Source organism: Cyprinodon tularosa, unplaced genomic scaffold (genome assembly GCF_016077235.1).
Source record: "Cyprinodon tularosa strain WSP-4 unplaced genomic scaffold, ASM1607723v1 ctg130, whole genome shotgun sequence".
NCBI lineage: Eukaryota > Metazoa > Chordata > Actinopteri > Cyprinodontiformes > Cyprinodontidae > Cyprinodon > Cyprinodon tularosa.
In genome coordinates, this window is record NW_024038115.1 from 1,150,614 (window position 1) to 1,165,681 (window position 15,068).

Here is a 15,068-nt window from a genome sequence, read left to right on the forward strand (position 1 = left end):
CAAGTTTGGAGGAGTTGATTTGAGGATTTGGACTCAAGAGAGCAACATACCAGATTGTTGAGCATGGTGGTGGTAGCATCATGTGTTTCATTACTAGTGGATGTGGAGCATACCACAAAGTTAGGGTGCTAATAATGGACTAACTCAGAATTTCTTATATTCTTCCTCAAATCAACACAGAGACAACTGGGTGATAAACCCCAATGACAGATAAACAGGCTAACAATTAGCTCCCTCACCTCAGTCCCTTTCTGCTGGAGCAGTCAAACATCAAGCCCACATTAAACCAAAAGCTTTTTGACAGCTGATTAAACTTTGGGGATTTGGGTGGATTTAAAGCTTTTAAAGTTCCTTTAAGCTTTACTCACTCTTCATGGCCAAATGTAAACTTCTCATCAGTAAAACAATATGCTGTAAAGTATTTTTTTTCTATAATTCGATTTTAGGTGTTGAAGAGGAAGGAAGTCAGAAAAACTGCAGTGAAGACAACGCCTCGAGAAAAGCATCAGGAGGAAGACCGTCCAAAACGAAGCTGTGTGTGATACTGTGAAACAATTTCCCTCTTAAACTCAGTAAACTGGACTGTTACACATGTCAATGGTTACTCAGGTTAAAAACATAATTTCTGGGAACAGATAATGTGCAATAATGTGCTTTGCAGTAAACCAGGACAGAATTATGAGAATAAGTGTTAACATGCAAAGATGATTCCATTCTTGATCAAAATATTAGTTTTAAAACATATGAGCTTATAAAAGGGACACTCAGTCCAAAACCTGAGGTGTTTCAGCAATAGTATTTAATAGCAATAATAGATAAGCAGCTGTAAAACAGAGTATTTCTTTCTCTGCTTTTTAATATTGCACTTATTTGAATCGCTTCGTTTCCATTTAGCTGCTCCTCTTTCAAAGTCCATTTGGGCCGTTCCCTGCCATGTCCAGGCGATGTAAAAAAAAAACAACAACAAAGAGGTAAATGTGTCTGTTTCCATCATCGGTTCTTGTCAGAACAAGTTGGACGATTTGTCCTTTGTGCTGAAAGTTAATCTCAGTCACTGTTTCCGCTGCTGTCATCTCCCACCACCATGCTGCTGTACTTCTTCTGCTGCTGCTCCTTAAACGTATCCTTCACCTTTGCTCTCTTCAGACCTCCGTCCCTGCAGAGTCACCAATCAAATGAACTAATTTAGCAGATTTATTTATCTTTTTTAAAACCCTGCTATAATCTTTTTTTACTCCCACCGTCAAGTTGTTCCATTTATTACAGGCAAATAGAAAAGTAACCACTGTAGATCAATCAGCCCTCCTTGGTGAGCTATAGCTGACTTCACTCTGTTGGCAAAATGGACAGCATCCTCACCCTCCTGGCATCCAAGAACAAAGAATAAACATTTTAGTTTGCCAGGAAATGGCTAAATAAACACGTTTAGAAGGTCAAATCCAGTTTAAAAAAAGAAAGAGTTTACAAAAATTAGTTATAAAACTATACTAAGATAAAAATCTGACCCACAGTCTGCAGATGGTGAGTTCTTAAGGGTTATACGCCTTTAAACTGACCTGTTGGTGCATGGCTGGCAAGTACCAAACGTTGCAGACGAGAGCCCAGCTCGTCATCATTCGCAGCAGGTAGCTCACCATGCTGTACTTGGAGCTGTTCCAGAAAGCATCTCCAAACTTTGGGTCATACTAACAGCGAACAAGAAGCCAGTTAGAGCAACAATGAAATCTACACAATCACTTATTATAGCCATGAATGTCATTCATTTGGGGATTTTGATGCTTTAGTTGCAACATTCTTTTACCAAGGGTATTTATTATTAACACCAACTTGAATCATAAAAAAAATAGAATTGGAAGAAGGAGCTTTTATCTAATCAAGGTTCTAAATATAAATATAGGTTGAACACCAACAAATATGATACTAATATTTAGTTGTACGCATCTAAGCCATTGAAGCAAAAACAGAGAGTTTAGGTTACAATCAAAGTCTATCAACTTAATTATTGAGGGATATAAGAACCAATTTTAGTTGATTTGTTAACCTCAAATCTTAACATCAACAGTATTAATGTGTTTAAATAAAAAAAGAACGTATATGACATTCATGCCAAGGATGACTGTAGGTGCATTCCTTATATATATTTGCAAATAAAGTACCTTGATGGCTACAGGATATATTGTTGCTCCGATTTCGAAACTTCCCTTTTTGAACATCATGACAGATGTGTTGTTAATACAGGTTCCTTCAGAGAGCAGACATACAGGAGATGAAAGGAAGCATGTTGTGTGGACCGTTTCCAACTTCACATACAAGATCAGTTTTTGGTCACAATTCAGAGCTCAGCTCTCAGAAAGGAGCTAGAATAACAGCCTTCAGTGACTCATTTCTATGAAAGTGTTATCATCAAACATGGAATTAAATAACGCAGCAAAAAGTTACCTTCTGGAAATAGTAATATTGGAAGCTTGGTCTTGTCATTCACATGGTCCTTTAACCTGGAAATAAAAGAAAAGGAGATGAAAAAACTCAAATACCTTAATAAATACACACATTGTGCAAAAATATCAGAAAAAAAAGGTAGGAAACACGACCCCGGTTTCCCAACTGTATGAGTCACTTTTTTGAAAAAAGTTCAAATATGTGGTCATGTCTGGAGGTTTTGTGTGTAATTTATCCACATGCCTACAAGCCAGAAAAGTATCAAGAACTTTGAGAAACAGAGGGGAAGAAGAAAGACAACACCACCCAGAAAACAACAGCAGAGGTTCTGTGGGGAACTGAAAGCTAACCTTTTGGTCACTAGATGGCGATCTTTCATCTCTGACCGCTCAAACCAGACATGAGGGCAAGACCTCACCATTGCTCTCTGAAGAATTCCCATTAGACCTCCGTGGACCTGACCCACCTGAATAAGACGGTTTGGCACAGTCAAAAACGCACACTTCAGAGATCTGAATGTAACAAATGCAGAAATATGACAACAATAGAGCAGGGATTCCCAACTCTAGTCCTCTAGATCTACCATAAAGCAACTTTTAGATGCATCATTTTTTCAACAAACCTGAATAAATTACAAAGCCTCTAGAAAGCTAGGTATCTAACTGATTTAGGGGTTTCAGTCATTTAATACAGGAGAAAGGATTAACCTAAATGTTGTAGCATGGTAGCTTTGGGGAATCGCTCACATGGTAGCAGAGCATTTAATGACAGGTTACCTGATGTGGTAGTGAATAGTAGCAGACAGCCCTCGAGCACAGATTCTGTAGCACATAACATGGACCCACTCACTGAGCCAGAACTTTACCCTAAAGATGAACATTCAGATGAAAAAAGAAACTGGAAATAAGAGACAGATTTTCTTTCAGTGGAACAGTCTTTAAACCTGTCAGATTTTGTGGTCACCTGGAATTTGGAAGAAATCCAACGGCAGTTGTCCAATTACCAACCAGGTCAGGCCGATGCAGGCCAGTGTGATCCTGAACAAAGACGAGCACAGACAATGTCAGAAGGAATGAGATTAGAGTGGCAGAAACCCATAGGAGATATAAAGGAGATTCTGTATCAGGAGATCAGAAAAACAATCTAACCTATAGATATTTAAGAAATGTACAAACCCTCCTTGTTGATTCAAATGCATTATTCAATTTTGGCTTTTAATCGTTTCTTTCTTCTTTTTTTTTTTACCTTTATCAAGCTGATATGATGTTAGAAAAAATCCATTTAAAAACAAACTTGGTGCAAAATTTCAAGTTTATTGCAGCCTTCCTTCTATAAAAGGGTCAAAAGTCAAAAAAAAAAAAAAAAAACATTTTTGCATACATCTACATGTAAACTTAATAATAGCTCCAGACTGCACACCTGAGATTACTGAAGAAACTATCTCACATGGTGGAGGTAGAAGCATGCCGTGGGACTGTTTTATTGCGAGTAGAGCATTACACTGTGCAAAGTAAATAAAAGAAAAATCAAACGCAATAAACAAAAGGGACCATGTCCTTATTCTTTGACTTTAACTGAAATCCACAGCTGGAAATGTTCAAAGTTCGATGGTATTTGTATTTGGAGGGGTTCGGGACATTAATCCTACAAACACATCAAAGATGGCTTTAAGAGTTAATATATTAGGCATAAAATACTTGGTATAATTATTCCCAAAGTGAAGAAAATTATGGAAAATATTGAGCATCCTCTTCAGAAAAGGATGGCCTCTCCAGATCCACACATTTAACAACTAGTTTAATAAGAGAGAGAAACAACAATCAAACCTTGAGCTACTGCAACATTTAATTTTGCTTTGGGAAACATGTGAGAAACATTTAGATTTCTTAACTTGAGGAACTTTTCTCTGTAAGAGTTTTTTTTTTTTTTATACCATCCATCTTGTGGAAGATTTAGGACCAACTCTTCTTTAAAATGTATCTAGATTTTAAACATGGTTGCTACATAACCCTTGAAAAAAGGCACTGTAAAAGTTTTTAGTCATGCTCAGGTGTGGACTTTTTGCATTATTTTATAGATATGTTGCTGTTAAATGTTAAATGATCCAGTGTGGGTGAAGGGAATGCTGCTAAACAAACAGTCAAACGTTTAATACCGAATCATCTTGTAAACAAATGATTTAATTTTCACCATGGACAGCAACCCTTTCATCTATATGTCACAGCCTCTTTATTTCCACGCACATCTGTGTGTTTTGGACAAGGAAGCTGCTGGTAAGCTCTTATAAAAGCAGTTACATCCCCATGATGGTAAAAACAGAGTTCTGCCTGCCCCGCTGCTATATAGGAAACAAAACTGTAAATGTGAGGATATTTTTTCCACTAGTAAAGCATATTGATAGGTCTTCTGATCTGAGGGTGTGTTAAACTAGTTCCAGACCTATTTAGGACCAGTTTTTACAATGTTATAAAGCTTTAGAAAAGGTTGGAAACTTAACTCTGATATAAAATGTTAAACTTAATTGATTTTTTTTGTGCAAAAAATTTTAAAACAGTTTCCTTCTGGAAAGAGAACAGTTTTGATGAAGATACAATGATGGTCAAAAGTTTTGAGATTGAAAGGAGTCCCATTTCAATTAAGCTTTATTGCTCCAGCAATGGTGAGAATTTACTTTGACTCTAGGTCACTAGGAAGATGGATCAGATACTATGTCTAAAAACTGCAAATAATTGCAAAGTTATTTGAAATTATCTCAATCAGAAAAGCCTAATTTGCAAAAGCTTTTAGTCCTGCAATCATCATTAAGCGAAAGAGATATAAAGGATAGAACAGGTGTTATGAGATACAGCATTGTCTCAGACTAAATCAAAACTGAAATCATCTTTTTTCGTCAACTAGTAAGAAAACATATGCTGTTAAAATCCTTTTTGGATTAGAAGGGCACAAAAAAAACATTACTTTAAGAAGGAAAGTTCTGTGACTAAAGAAAGAGACAAGCAGGGTAGGGAGGGATGTTCTCCAAAAGAAGATTCAGCTAAGGGATCTGGTTTCTAACTGTACAAAAAAATGATTAGGTATGGCTACAGACAGAATGGATACTTCTGTACAAATAATGAAGCAAATTATTCGGGATGATTTGCTGCTGTAAAAAAAACTCCAAGGACAGACTGGCATTTCACAGGATGTACCCAAACTGGGCTGAAAAAGTTGGAGGTAAAAGCATCTTCTCTGTTTAGACATTCTGCAAAAAGAATGATCCAGAACAGGCAAGATAAATCCTACTATGAATCTTTCAAAGCCTTTTCCACAAGCAATGATTTCACCATGAGGAATCACCCGACCAGTCTTACTATTGATCAGAGATCAAAAGAGTTCAGATCCAAAGCCAAAAGCTTTATCTGATGATTAATAAACAAAAGCAAATGAAACCAATGGAACACTAAGTATTGATCACTTATATACTAAGATATACACTAAGATTTCAAGCAAACATCTCTGATAAGCAACATTTTCATTAGACTTAGCACAGCTGCCAAGACTGTCCAATGTTTCTTTCTCATCAGAACATCCAATATTCACCTGTTTCAGTTTTACAGCTCATTTGGTGACCTTTGACCTTGTTATTTCCTCCTTCTCTACAATAGACTCAATGCTGATGAAGGTTCTCAGTCATCCAGGTCATAGTCATTCCGTAAAAATTCAAAAAATATCCACTGGACTTGGTTTTCAAGATTTGAAGACGTTTCGCCACCTCTCCAGGAAGCTTTCTCAATTCTCCAGGAAGCTTTCTCAATTCGAATTGAGAAAGCTTCCTGGAGAGGTGGCGAAACGTCTTCAAATCTTGAAAACCAAGTCCAGTGGATATTTTTTGAATTTTTACGGAATAGACTCAATGTTTGATTTCACTGTCAGCATGGCATACAAAGTGTTTGTTTACCTAAGCGGGGCGAGGATGCAGTATCGCACAAAGATACCAAGGCCATAAACCAGTGTTAGCTTCAGACTGATGTACTGGAAATCATTGTTGGTGCGCGTCAGTAGATTCCAGGATACCAGTTCTTCTGAGGTGAACCGCTGGGTTACCTTTAATAAAAAAAAAAAAAGAGAGACAATAAGTATTGAAATAAAACCCAAAACCGGAATGAAAAAAAGCTTAATTATCTGGAAATCAAGTGGCTAAAGATGAAGGGTACCTCATCATCTACAATGCTTTCAATTCCCCTTCGAGAGAAATAGAAACAGTCACTCAGCGTGAAGTCCCCTCCTTCTGGCGGTTTGGGTCTACTGCGTATCAGCTCCTCCAGCTCTTTCTCCATAGAGCCGCCTTCCCTTTGAATGAGTCCTGATACAGAAACAAACAGATAAAATAAGAGTCAAAGTCAAACGCAATCAAATGATAGAAATCTGGACCAATCCCTCTTTAAATCTCCTTAGAAAATTCAAATAGGTATAGAAATAAATGCATTAAAGGAAAATAAAATGACAAAACTGCTTATTCAACAATAACTTGAGAGAATGTAAGTTTATTTATAAGGCGTTTCAATGGTGAGACAATTGAAAGTGCCATATATGAAAAAAAGAAGAAATACACTGCAGTGGCAAAAAGGAAATACAAATAATTTAATAAGGAAAACATCTATCCAAAAAGGGTCATACCAGATTGTTATATCTTTATTCAACATTTACAAATCAAAGGATATGCTTCCACTCACAGATGCTTCTGGTGACATCACATCATGCAACTGCCCGGACTCCTTTTTACTACTTTTTTTATTTTTCATGTTTTCTTCATCTAATTTGCTTTTTTTCTCCATTCAGATTCCCCCTTCAAAGGTGTTTAAGGTGCATTCTGCACAACTGCAGTGGTAATTTTGAGCCCTGTGTTTGAACACTGCCTGGGTTTCAGGGGAAAAAAATCACTATATTACTTACACCTTTCTGTTTTTATTCCTCATTGGCTGTGAAAAATACACACCATTTGATAGTATTTTTAAAACAATACAAGCAATTAAACCACTAGATGTGTTCAAGACAACTGCAAATATGTATTATTTTAATGTGCAAGTAGAAATAGTTTGCAATGGAAACACTCAATAATACTTTCCGTGGGAACATAGCTTAAATGTGAACTTTCTATTAGAGGCATTAGCGATTCATCTGAAACAACAGACTATAAACTGCAAAGCAATCTTTGTTTGGATAGTTTTTTCAAGCTTATGCAAAGCAGTAAAAGGGATCTAAGCATAGTTCCCCTACCAATAAAGCTTGAAAGTCCGAAATCTAAGGTCTGTTTGATAAATGCTCCTCATGTTTTCAATGTAACGGTGATTTAGCATTTTTAATTTGCCACTTCTTATCAAAATTTCACCACATATCAGAGCCATACTTTGACCTCTGCAGAGGTCTAAAAAGCGTTTTTTTGCTGACAGATCTATTGTATTTATGTGGTAAAGTAGGGCATATAACCCCATGCAGTATGGTGACAGATAAGGAGTTGAGTAATTGGGTCTTTTAAGATACTGTAATCAAAGTTCCCAGAGCAACTTCCCCATGCTGCATGTTGTGGCGTCTTGTTCATTATATCCCAAAAACACAATATTGTGCAATGCATTACCTGTTTTTGTTAGGATTTTAGAAAAATACTGCCAACCTTTATAGTGAACAAGCCTCCATAACATTGCAACATTCCTGTCTTGACTTGCAATACAGAAATCCAGTATTGCAGCAAAGCCAAAATGAATTTCTGTCTGAATATGCTGCAGTCAAGAAGAGCCACAGTGTTATATATACATGAATATTTACTCACCATTAGATGCAGAAGCATTAACCTTTTCTTCTTCTGCATTTGCTTTCTGTATGTTCAGAGTGGCCCACTGTGGAGGAGTCCATGGTCAGGTTTTAAGAATATAGGATTCAGCTCATCTGGATGATGTGAAGCAGATTATAATACCTCTAAGGTCTTCACCAAGATGGTCATGTAGGTCTCAGAGATGCCCAGAGAAAATCCAAACATGGCTGGGATCATGATGAGACTGATAATGAGGTAGAGCCAAATCCTTAGGGCCCAGAGGACCCCTGCCCAGAAATCCTCCATCTTTCTCCTTATTCCCTGAGGTTCACCTTCCCTGTGGCTTGGATACTGCAAAGAGAGAAAAGAAAACAGCTCTTAATTTATACTTTTGGTCCATCCAATGGTAAGAAAAGCAAAGGGAACATCTATCTACTTGTGCAACACAAGAAAGTGTTATTAGCACTAAAAGCATGTAGTTTAAAGTACCAAAAGGTCAAATTACAATCAATGACACAGATCCAATCAAACCACCCTAGATCAATACATATAATCCTAATCCCTACAGAAAGTTACCAGAAACTACAGAGAGCGCTTTCCAAGTTATATTGTGGCTCATTCGTTGCGTTAGTTTCCTGTGATCACCAACAGCAGAAGGGCTCAGATTACAAAAAGTTTGACTCACGTCCCCTGCTTTACTCCATGTTCTGTCTTTGTGTGGGCAGGATTGCAGTTCACAGAGAACAAACACGCCCATTTACTATTTGAACAAAGTTCATGGGATTCCGGGCCAAACAGCGCCCTCGCGTGTTTAGCTAATGAACTGTGAACCAGGATCAAACTTTATTGTCATTATGTATACACCGTGTGTGTAAAAAAAAACGAAAGTACGTTTAACTGTATAGGGCACTCAGTGAAATACTTTGAAAATCAAAATGTGAAACAAATAGTGTTTTTGGAATCCAGGACAAGAACTTTTTACCTTTGTAACATTCAGAAAATAAGGATATTTTGATGGCAGAAATTAATGTCAATGTAATAACAAGAAACGCCAACTTGCCCGAATATATTGAGAAAAATAACAAGGTGCTTCTATAAGAAATTCATGAAAACACTGAGAGTTAAAGAAAACAATTTTTTTGTCTAACATAACCTTTGAGGCATCAATGCTGATACTGGCAGTTACATTTTTTTATTTTATAAACCTAAATATAATTGTTAACAAGGTTTGTTAACTTATCTAACTTTACTTTTTAACTTTTCGATTGGCTTTTTACTTTTTTTCTTGACTTAACTTTTTTTTTCCAACTTAAGTTACATTAGGAAATAAATCATTCAAGGCCTCATCTAGTTGGTCAAATGCCAAAATAAGATGTGCAGCCATGCAGCAATATTTTTTGGGGGACTCCATTTGTAAGGAGTATGCTAGCGATCAAAAATGGTAACTTGCCCTATAAAGGGTTAAAACCACGGAAAAAATACTGCATATTTGCACCATATATATTAATGCTCTGAACTACCATATAAATGTGTTTCTTGCACCATGTTTTTTTTTTCTCCCACACTGTTTACATTTGATCACTGCTGCACTTTATGAAATGAAAATGAAAATGTCCATTTACTGTGTGAAAAGCTGTACTGAACAAAAATTCTATTTTGTATGTAATCTGTGTATACAAAATGACAATACAATTTGTCTAAGAAATGAACATTACCTTTTAAAGTGCAGCCGTGATCATCATGTATAGGAGAAAAGGAAAACCAGTTTAAAAAAAAACAATGGTGCAAAAGGGCATCAATGTGGAAGGTTTGGCGCAGTGTAAAATAAATATGGTGCAAAATGCAGTGTAATATTGAGTTGTGTCTTATCTAAAAGGATTGTAAAAGTTTCTGCCACGTTGGTGGTGCAAAATAATGCTTCACCACCAAGGCTATGCAGGTCCTCTGTATAACAAGAGCATTTATAAAGGGAAAATTGATAAAACAGGTGAATTTAAGCCAATTACACTGAGATGTTATGAGTATATTCATATATTCATTTTGGTAAATGCTGCTTACAATCGTTCATTGTCTTTTTTTGCATTGTTCTGGTGGAGGGACTGGCTCCTGTTATGTAATGGTCAATAGATGAGAGGTGGGTTCCACCCTGGACAGGTAGCTAATCTAACAGCAGAGTATGACTAACAGTCTTGAAAATCTAGTGCTAAAAACATTTTAAATATTTTTTCCTGCACAAGTATTTGATAGGAAAGTAGAGTCACTGAAAAAAGTGCAGGAGCAAAAGGTGCATAAGGTGAGGTGGTTGTGGATCAAATTCTGTTTAATAGTTTTAGTGAGATTTACAGGCCATGGATAGCAACTACACTGATAGAAGTGACATTTGGTGCAGTAAACTCTATTAGATTATTCGTCATAATTTCTGCTCTGTATTTTTAAGCTTCAGTAAAAACTAGAGTTTCTAAAGTAAAAGTAAACCTTTTTTCAATGTAATACATGAATTTTCGGGAATTAGAAAGTTTTACTCAGATTTCCTATACTATTTTAGTGTTTAATAGCAGTATGTACATAAACCTAAAAATACTACATAAACTACTAAAAATTTAGCGTTTTGAAATTCAAGCACGGCACATGTGCATTGTAGCTCACAGCAAGACAGATTCTGCTCCATTTCCAGACATTACAGGATCACGCACAGAGCAGGAGGTAGTCCCAGTGACCATCATTTTGACAGGGTGCAACAGTACTGCAAAAGCCTGCTCGCTGCTCATGGGACTGATATATGCCCTGAACCTGGCATACCCTCCCAGTTTGCGCTACACTTTGGAAGTCTTCCAATAACTAGAATTGGATGGATTTAAACTGTCCCCAAAAGTAAACACCCTGAAGATGAAGTTGCTTTCCTAAATGCATTCATGACTTTGTCATCTTAGGGTAGAAAAATGTGGCAACAAATGCCAAGAATTAGCAATCGGTTCCAGTTAATCTTAGTGGAATGTTGCCTGTCATTAGTGTTTTTTATTTTTTGCCTATTAAGGTATATTTTATTTCGCAAAAAATAACAGATATCTTTTTTCAGATATCTAGTAGAGATTTTAGTCTTCACTAAGAATGGTTAGACAGTTTAAAATGTTAATTTTTAATTGTGTTGATTTTGTTTTATTGATGATGTAATTGCAATCATTAAAAGTGCACTAGTCTGGATGATTGGTTTAAAGATTGATATTGCTTGGGTCAGTGTGTAGGTTTGTAAGATTTTTATCGTATAATTGAGTAGTAACTATATTACCAGATCTATGTTGGTTGTGGTGTATATGAAATACTGTGTCTTAGTCATACGAACCTTATCTTTTTTACGGTACAAATTCTAATGCAGTACAACATAATGCACTTTTACTGCTATGTTTGTACTTATTTTTTTTTCTTCTTCATTTAAATAGAGCCAAACATAATCTTTACACCACTGCTCAAAGTTTAAGTGGGTGTTTCTGTTCTGACCCTCGCCCAGAAGTTGTTTTGAACATGTTTGTGTAAGTTAAATATTCTGGATCTTATATATGAGTATATTTCTGTAACGAATGTTGAAACTCTCAGTTTCAGAGGCTTGTAAATTTTTTATTGCATATTTATAAAGTGCAATTCCAGTTATAGGAATTAAACTTCCCTTCCCTTTCTTCTGCATTGCAGCATGAAGGTTTTGGGTACGATATCCAGCCTTTCTGCATGGAGTTTGCATGTTCTCCCTTAGCATGCGTGGGTCCTCTCCGGGTACTCCATCTTCCTCCCACAGGCCAAAAACATGACTGTTAAGTTAGTCTCTGTGTTTCCCTGGGATAGACAGGTTGCCCTACTATAGACTGGCGACCTGTCCAGGGTAGACCCCGCCTCTCGCCCATAGACAGCTGGAGCACCAGCACCCCTCATGACCCCAACTGGGATTAAGCGTGACAGAAAATGGATGGATGATTTCCAGTTAGACTGTCATATTTCTGGCTGGCCCATGAAAGATTGGGCAATTTAATCCAATAGGGTATTTACTTCTTTGTTAAACTGTTTAAAATGAAAAATAAACTGTTTAATGTATATTAAGTTTATAGACCATTAATTTAATTTATTTGGTAATATTTATCCAAAGAAACCTGGCAGTGCCTAAAGTTAGTGAGTAATGTAACATAATGCAATGAAGTAAATCAATATGTCAAGCACAAGAAAATAACTAATCTACTTAATTACTCCATAACAGCAAATACTACAGGGCTATAAGATTTACCTAAAATTTTGAGTAAAATGCTGTTTGTGCTTATGAAAAACAAATACACTTTACTTAATTTGTTTAAATAAATCTAACTTACAACTTGGATGTAATTAAGTAAATGTTAATTAATATCTTCACAACTGTTATGTCTTATGGTAAGTAAAATTCACTTGATACTGGCAAGTGAGTGTTACTTGATATTGCAGCATTACATTTTACTTAAATCATTTCTGCAAATACTCACAATATATTTTTTAAGTAAATCTTATGAGCTGTTTTTTTGTGTATAGTCAGTCAAACACAGCCCAAACAGACAAACCAGGTAATGTATTACAACTGTTGCATTTTTGTGTTGGGCCCACTCATTAGAAAACCATCAGAGATGGCTAACGGGGCCCAAGAACTAGAATGTTTCTCAGACATCTAAAATATTCATAGTGGGAGATGCATTACATACTGGAAGAAGAGTGGAGAGGCACAGATTCCCACTTGCTCTCCAGTTTCTGCAGTAACTGATCATTTGAGGAACTATGTCACCTTCTACTCTTGGTCCATTGTGTTGTATCACATTTAAAGCAGGTAAAACCATCTATCTGTGAATTTTAAGGCACTTCATGCTTTCCTTTACTCAAACCTTTTTATTGAAATGCTGATTAGATATTCAAGCAGGATTTGGCACCTGCCCAGTTTCAAAAGCACCACTACCCAGGTCAATGACCATGTTATCACGTTGCACGTTTTTTTGAAAACTGGCCAGATCAATATCCCCAAGATAATCTATAAAGTATTGTCAAAAGGCATTTGAACCGCAGAGTCAATAATGATGACAAGCTCTGAGCTGCTATCAAAGCAATCTCAGCTGGCTTAATACCTCACCAGAGCCAGAGGCTGATTCCTCCATGCCATGCCACTTGATTGAAAAATTACTTTTGCAATTCATACATTAAATTCAGGTTTTCTAAAATTCCTATTTTAGATTTTTCAGCTGTAAACCAAACATTTAAGCGGAAGGGGAAATTTTAAGACTAATAAATGTAGAACAACAAGAAAAAGATTATGTTTATCAATTTGCGGAGTTAAATTGTGGAACAAACTAAATGAGAACCTAAAGCAATGCCCAAACATATTCCTTTTCAAAAAAATGTACAAAGAAATTATTTTCAAAAGGTATAGAGAAGCATTGTAGAAAGTTTTGTTTGTGTTTTTTTATTATGAGGTGCCCCCAGGGACATAAATCAGAATTAACTTGCATATACACATATTAAATTACACTCTTCCATATAATATACTGAAAACCTCACACAAACACTAGTAAAAAGCTCTCACATAAACTAGTGAAAACATTTACCTCTTATATAATCTACTCAAAAGCTCTCATACAAAGTAGTGAGAACTGTTCATATAAACTGGTGAAAAGCTTTACCTTTCATACACGCTACTAGAAAGCTTTCATATACACTATTAAAAAGCTCTCATATACACTACTAGAACGCTCTCATATACACTATCAGAAAGCTCTCATATACACTATTAGAACGCTCTCATATACACTATTAGAACGTTCTCATATACCCTATTAGAACGCTCTCATATACACTATTAGAAAGCTCTCATATACACTATTAGAAAGCTCTCATATACACTATTAGAACGCTCTCATATACACTATTAGAACGCTCTCATATACACTATTAGAAAGCTCTCATATACACTATTAGAACGCTCTCATATACGCTATTAGAACGCTCTCATATACACTATTAGAACGCTCTCATATACACTATTAGAACGCTCTCATATACACTATTAGAAAGCTCTCATATACACTATTAGAACGCTCTCATATACACTATTAGAACGCTCTCATATACACTATTAGAAAGCTCTCATATACACTATTAGAACGCTCTCATATACACTATTAGAACGCTCTCATACACACTATTAGAAAGCTAAAATATATGGTCCCCCTCCTTTAATTTAGGCAAACATTGCTCAAATATCACCGAATCCAGATGGTTTGTTGTTGATGAAGAGAGGAATAAACACAGTTTAAGATTTGCAGCTAAATTTATTTGTTTCCATATTATGGAACTGCTATCAGGCACTTCCCATCATCTTATATCAGTAATAAAAAATTATAAATACAAATTTGGTATTTGGTGACTTGACTTTTATTTCTGTCAGGCTGAAGTGAAAAAACTTGGAAAGAGACTGATTCTCTTGGCGTTTAAAATAACAACACAAAACAGCATAAGAAAACCGCATTTATTTTTTTTATTTTACAATTTTGTAAACAACAGCGGCTGATTAAACTATATGTCTCAACCTTGTATAATTTTACGACTTTTTACCCAAGAAATGATCCGAAAGGCCTGGGAAATGATCAGATCCGCTTATGTGGCTGCAATGCGCGGCGCGCTCCCGACACAGGTGGAACAGATTTTCACATGGGAACAGAATTTCGCACAACACCGGAAAAGGATCTCTGTTGAAGCAAAAACATAAAAAATAAAGTCGAGTAATGCCCATGCTTCTGTGAGTTGTTTAGCGGATAGCTGAGCATGAATCAATAACTTTATTTGATAC

At 36.1% G+C, this 15,068-nt stretch overlaps 1 protein-coding gene across 1 annotated transcript; it reads right to left on the reverse strand.

Annotated features, from left to right (window-relative positions):
• Window positions 1-527: 527 nt before the first annotated feature.
• Window positions 528-9,001, reverse strand: agpat9l (1-acylglycerol-3-phosphate O-acyltransferase 9, like). Its single transcript, XM_038277295.1, is given in 14 exon segments — window positions 528-1,156; window positions 1,284-1,363; window positions 1,557-1,685; window positions 2,157-2,242; window positions 2,440-2,495; window positions 2,790-2,951; window positions 3,186-3,305; window positions 3,403-3,433; window positions 3,436-3,476; window positions 6,377-6,522; window positions 6,633-6,781; window positions 8,246-8,312; window positions 8,390-8,578; window positions 8,913-9,001. Coding segments are annotated over 14 exon segments (1,437 nt in total). The 5' UTR covers window positions 8,985-9,001; the 3' UTR covers window positions 528-1,047.
• Window positions 9,002-15,068: the final 6,067 nt, after the last annotated feature.